The sequence below is a fragment of the Puccinia triticina genome, chromosome 10A (genome assembly GCF_026914185.1).
Source record: "Puccinia triticina chromosome 10A, complete sequence".
In the NCBI taxonomy this organism is placed as follows: domain Eukaryota; kingdom Fungi; phylum Basidiomycota; class Pucciniomycetes; order Pucciniales; family Pucciniaceae; genus Puccinia; species Puccinia triticina.
This window is the reverse complement of record NC_070567.1, coordinates 6691989-6696856: the sequence shown is the minus strand read 5'-3', so window position 1 is coordinate 6696856 and position 4868 is coordinate 6691989. Positions and strand designations below refer to the sequence as shown.

Genomic DNA, 4868 nt, shown 5'->3' with positions numbered 1-4868 from the left:
GGTCAGGGGTCAATGTTTTTCCTTTTTTGAAAAAAAGTAGATTTGGAGACTTCTGATAACATTAATTGTTGAAGTAAAAAAAAAAACAAGAAAAAAAATTGAGACCCCTCAGCCACCCTGGATTAATCCTAAAACTTGCAATGTCTTTTTTTCATACAGAATTGAACGGTGTATGTAGAAATTTATGAATGTTATCAGAAAAAAAAAAGATTCCTGTGGCTTGAAGCTAACACAAGGGAAAGGAGAGAGATTATAGAAGAGTATTAAGGAGACATGGAACACAGACAAAGGTATCAAGAGGAATAAAAAAAAATGATCAATATAAACTGATCAATATACGCTATATTGATCAATTATGGTGTTCAAAGTTGGTTTGCATAATTTTATGGATGCATAAATCATAAAATCATAAAATCTTTTTTCCAGGGGATATGACTGTCTGATTATGTAATACAAAATTTCCTCACCACAATATTTTTATGATTTTATGATTTATGCATGCATAAAATTATGCAAACCAACTTTGAACACCATAAATATACGACATCGCAAATTCATCCATCTTGGTAGTGGTTGTGTGTTCCTCTTGATGGCCGGTACAGACAGGCTATCAAGGGAGGTGTGTGTGTCCCCTTGATGACCGGTTAGCACCGGCAATCAAGGGAGTCGTGCTTTCCTCTTGCACCTGCCACTGAGAATGGCAGGTGACAAAATCCACGGCACGTGACAACAGCGCTGGGGCTCAAACTTGGGGCAAAATTTGGATTTTGTCAGCACGACAAAATTGGGATTTTGTTACCTGTTTGCTGGCAGTGACACCACATACACCACGGGGTGGGTTTCTGGGAAACCGCCCCATCCAATGGACGCTTTTGCCCTGGAAGCGTCCAGAGGATGCTCCCAGAGCATCCAATGGACGCTACGGGGCAAAAGCATCACTTGGATGGTTTCAAAAAGCGTCCAAGTGCCGCTTTGCTGGCCAAAGCGTCATTTGGACACCCAAAAAATAGCATCCATCGGACACTCTCCTCCGGGAGTGTCCGATGGACGCTTTTAACACAAATTTGCGCTCCGACAATCAGACACTCCAACCGGAGCATCCATTGGACACTCTCCTCTAGGAGTGTCTGATGGACGCTTTTAACGCAAATGTGCGCTCCGACAATTGGACACTGGCTTAAGGCTGTAACCCAAACCCATGCCCCAAGGCTATTCCCCGGGCATTGGACCCCGGGGTTCAGGGCTTGGGATGGCGCTCTGACATGCCCCAACCGGCGCATTGCATTCTGATGGGTAAATTGCTCAGGACAGGTATTTGAGCAATTTTTTAGTCATTTTTTGACTTCAAGTGTTCATGCAGGAATGACCATGTGTCATTTGCATGTTGTCTTGTTAACTTGGCAGGGATAAAATCAAGCTTGGTTGCCTAAAAATCAGTGGAGAAGGCAAAAAACACACTTGTCCATCCAAGACGGCCGGTGAACTTGCCTAAACAAGGAAGGGGGAGGCTTCGCCGGCCTTCAGATTCATCTATTGGGTGGTTAGTGGGTTCCTCCGAGGGCTCCGGATCGTCGGGCCAGGCCGGGCCCGACCCGTCTTGGAGAAAAAGTCATGCCCGGGGATCGGTGCATACCTCGGGGCATACGGGGTTCAGGGTGCGGGCTGAGCACTCATGCCCCGACCCGAACCCCGGGTGACAGCCTTAACTTGGCTCCCAACCTTGGGGAGGTTCAACTTCTTGGCGCCGGTTGCAGCTTGTGGTTATGCTGACGTCTGCCGGTGCTGTGCAAGGCAAACGTCGTCGGATGGTCCCAGATTTAGCGCCCGCGGTGGAGGTGCTCTCAGTGGGGTATATATATCAGGTGTATGTATTTATATGTGTGCATATGTACGTGTTGACGTTACGTAACACCGGCCGGACCAAAAGCTATCAATCAACTGTACAGAAATGGTGAGTTCAGCATGTCGATCTCACTTCGTTGATCCAGAAGCAGTTTACACTGATCAATCATTTTCACACTGGACAGGCTACCCCGTCGACTGGCGGCACCAAGTTTTCCGAGAAACCTCCAGCGCCACTCCCACCTGACCAACAAGCTGCATTGGACAAATCTCCCTCCCAAACTATCGGAGGAAATCAAGTGACCGCTAAACCCACCCAAGCATGGAAAAGCTTTCTCTCTGGTAAGGTCTTGTTCGTGTTCTCGTCGTAGATCTTGCGTTGTACGGATGGATAACCCGGGCGACTCTATTTCTCGCCATCCTCCACAGGTGGCTTCGGTGGCATTTGTGCGGTGTTGGTCGGTAAGTGCTGCTTAGTTCTTTGCCCCCCGATCCCAGTTATGTCGCAGGGGTGTTAGGACTTTATTCTCGGGAAAAGACGTCATTTTGGCAATTTTGACATGTTCAAAACGCATTCGCTTGCAGGCCAGCCTTTTGATTTAACCAAGACCAGACTACAGACTGCCCAACCTGGTCAGTATTCTGGAACGATGGATGTGGTTCGAAGGACATTCGCCAAGGACGGGGTCTCAGGGTTCGATCATTTTGTTTTTCTCTAGGGGATATGTCTGATCTTTCTTCATTAAAAGTAATATGATACTCAAAGAGCCTGACTTGTGGCCACATCCACAGATTCTACAGAGGAATGAGTAGTCCTCTAGCGGGGGTTACACCCATGTTTGCCGTTTCCTTTTGGGTGAGTCCGACCAGATCTTTCGAAGAACCGCACTTTCTTTTTTGAAAAGTTCGTCCCTGAGGCTGATCTTGATTCGCATGATGGCCTCAAGGGATATGCAATGGGAAAGAATTTGGTGTATTCGTTTACTCCAGCTCGAACCTCCAAGGAGCTGACATACTCCGAGTACGCTATTGCTGGTGGATTTAGTGCTCTGCCAACTACTCTGATAGCTGCTCCGATCGAGAGAATCAAAGTCTTACTACAAGTAAGTCCTCAATTCTGAAAAGACAACGAATTTTCGAACCTACTCACTCATATCAACTTTCAGGTCGATGGTCAAAGCGCTGGTCAACAAAAGTATTCGGGTGCAATCGATTGTGTACGGCAGGTTTACAAGGAAGGCGGTGTCAAAAGCATTTTCCGAGGCTCACTTGCCACAGTCGTACGTGATGCACCTGGTAGCGCTGCGTAAGTAATCTGCTTAGCAACAATAAACTGGTTTCGCCAGCAGATCATCGACTCACGTCCTTCCAACTCCTCTCTTCTTTTAGATACTTTGTTGCTTACGAAGCGGCGAAGAAAGCGCTGACTCCAGCCGGCTCCGATCCTACAAAACTCAACTTGACTGCTATCTGCGCATCGGGAGGTACATCAGTCTATCGTAGATTCAGATACTTTCACATTGCTAAACCGACTGGGGTAAACAATGATCTGACACCTGATTGATTTAGGCTTTGCTGGTATTGCCATGTGGTCAATTGCTATCCCCCCTGATGTGAGTTGACAATCTCAACGCTCTCTCGACATACCATCTTGGCCTAAAACCAAAGTGTCTCAATACGATGAACGAAAATGAGCCTGATGAATTTTTTTTATAATGAAACCCAACAGGTGATTAAATCTCGGCTTCAATCTGCACCAGAAGGGGCTTATTCTGGGTTCATCGATTGTGCGAAGCAAACGGTGAAAGCAGATGGACCTAAAGCTTTATTTAAAGGTCTTGGTCCAGCTATGTGGAGAGCTGTCCCGGCCAATGCTGCCACCTTCTTAGGGGTAGAGCTGGCTTTATCTGCCCTTAACAAGTTGAGTCCATGTTTGCCTTCTCTCAGGGATTCCAACTGAAAGTGTTTTCATCGTAGGGTTGCTTGATGAGACGCCAACGAAATTGTTGATCCTGAATGACAAAGATCAATCGCATTGCATCCAACGCGCATGGTAGTGATGTATTATACAACCAATTGTAATCTCGTCCTGAACCCCGAGGAAAACCGAAGAAAGACAGAATAACTCTGTCATCTGCACTCTGTTGAATGTCGTTCTCGTAAAATACATGTATATCTTGTTCTAACTAGAGTCCTTTCCTTGCGATGCGGGTCTGTGTTTGAAATCTAAGGTCCCATCCCATGAGCGGTGTCGTTTTTCTGGCAGTGTGACTTCGAGATCTTTTACGAACGTGAATCTGTAACATGGGTATCTGAACCAAGTCCATAAAAACATAATTTCGCACAAATCTTTGGCGCATGTTCTTCTATAAAAACAGCTCTAGATACTACATACACGGAGGTCACATTGCGTCTTGAAACCAAGTGTCGGCATTTAGAGAGCTCTAGATGCCCCTCTAACTACATACTAAATTTAGACACTTACCCAACAAACAGCGCACATGAAAACCATGAAATAGGAAAACATTTTCCTTTTTGCTGAAAATGGAGAGTTTGGACAGAATATTTCGGCCACTTAAACCAACGAAATAACCAACCGCACTCCTTTCGCCCAGCGCCTCGAAAGAACACTGCAAGCAATCTTTAAATCCTTATACTTACATAAAAACACCACCTGCTCGGAAACCTTTTATTTTCTTCTGCTGCACGTCAATTGCAGGCCACGATTTGGAGATCTCCACCATGATTATGTAGTTTCGGCTTGAGGTGTCGGTCGGAGTTTCTCTTCAGGATCGAGTCTTTCTCTTATCTTCCGTCTGTATCAAGGGGAGTCAGCATGTCGAGATGGTGGTTTTTTTTGACTCGTTGAGGTCTGCATAAATAGATCGGCTTCAAGTTTACATAATCTTAGGTGACTTTCCTCGTGCGCCACTCGGTCATCTCGTTCTTGAACTTGCGACAGCTTGCGACTCTTTTTCTAAATCTCGCGGCTCCCAGGGTGGCTGGATGGGCACAGGTGGAGGGGA

General features: G+C 46.1%; 1 protein-coding gene across 1 annotated transcript; it reads left to right on the top strand.

The window, feature by feature from the left end:
- Window positions 1-1948: 1948 nt before the first annotated feature.
- On the top strand, window positions 1949-3967 carry PtA15_10A704 (uncharacterized protein; the record flags this gene model as incomplete). The annotated part of the gene is made up of 11 exons (XM_053160908.1): window positions 1949-1951; window positions 2028-2184; window positions 2272-2304; window positions 2428-2536; window positions 2635-2698; window positions 2790-2945; window positions 3009-3148; window positions 3232-3326; window positions 3412-3455; window positions 3572-3762; window positions 3868-3967. 11 exons carry the CDS (start codon window positions 1949-1951, stop codon window positions 3965-3967), a joined length of 1092 nt encoding a protein of 363 aa, XP_053024835.1.
- Window positions 3968-4868: the final 901 nt, after the last annotated feature.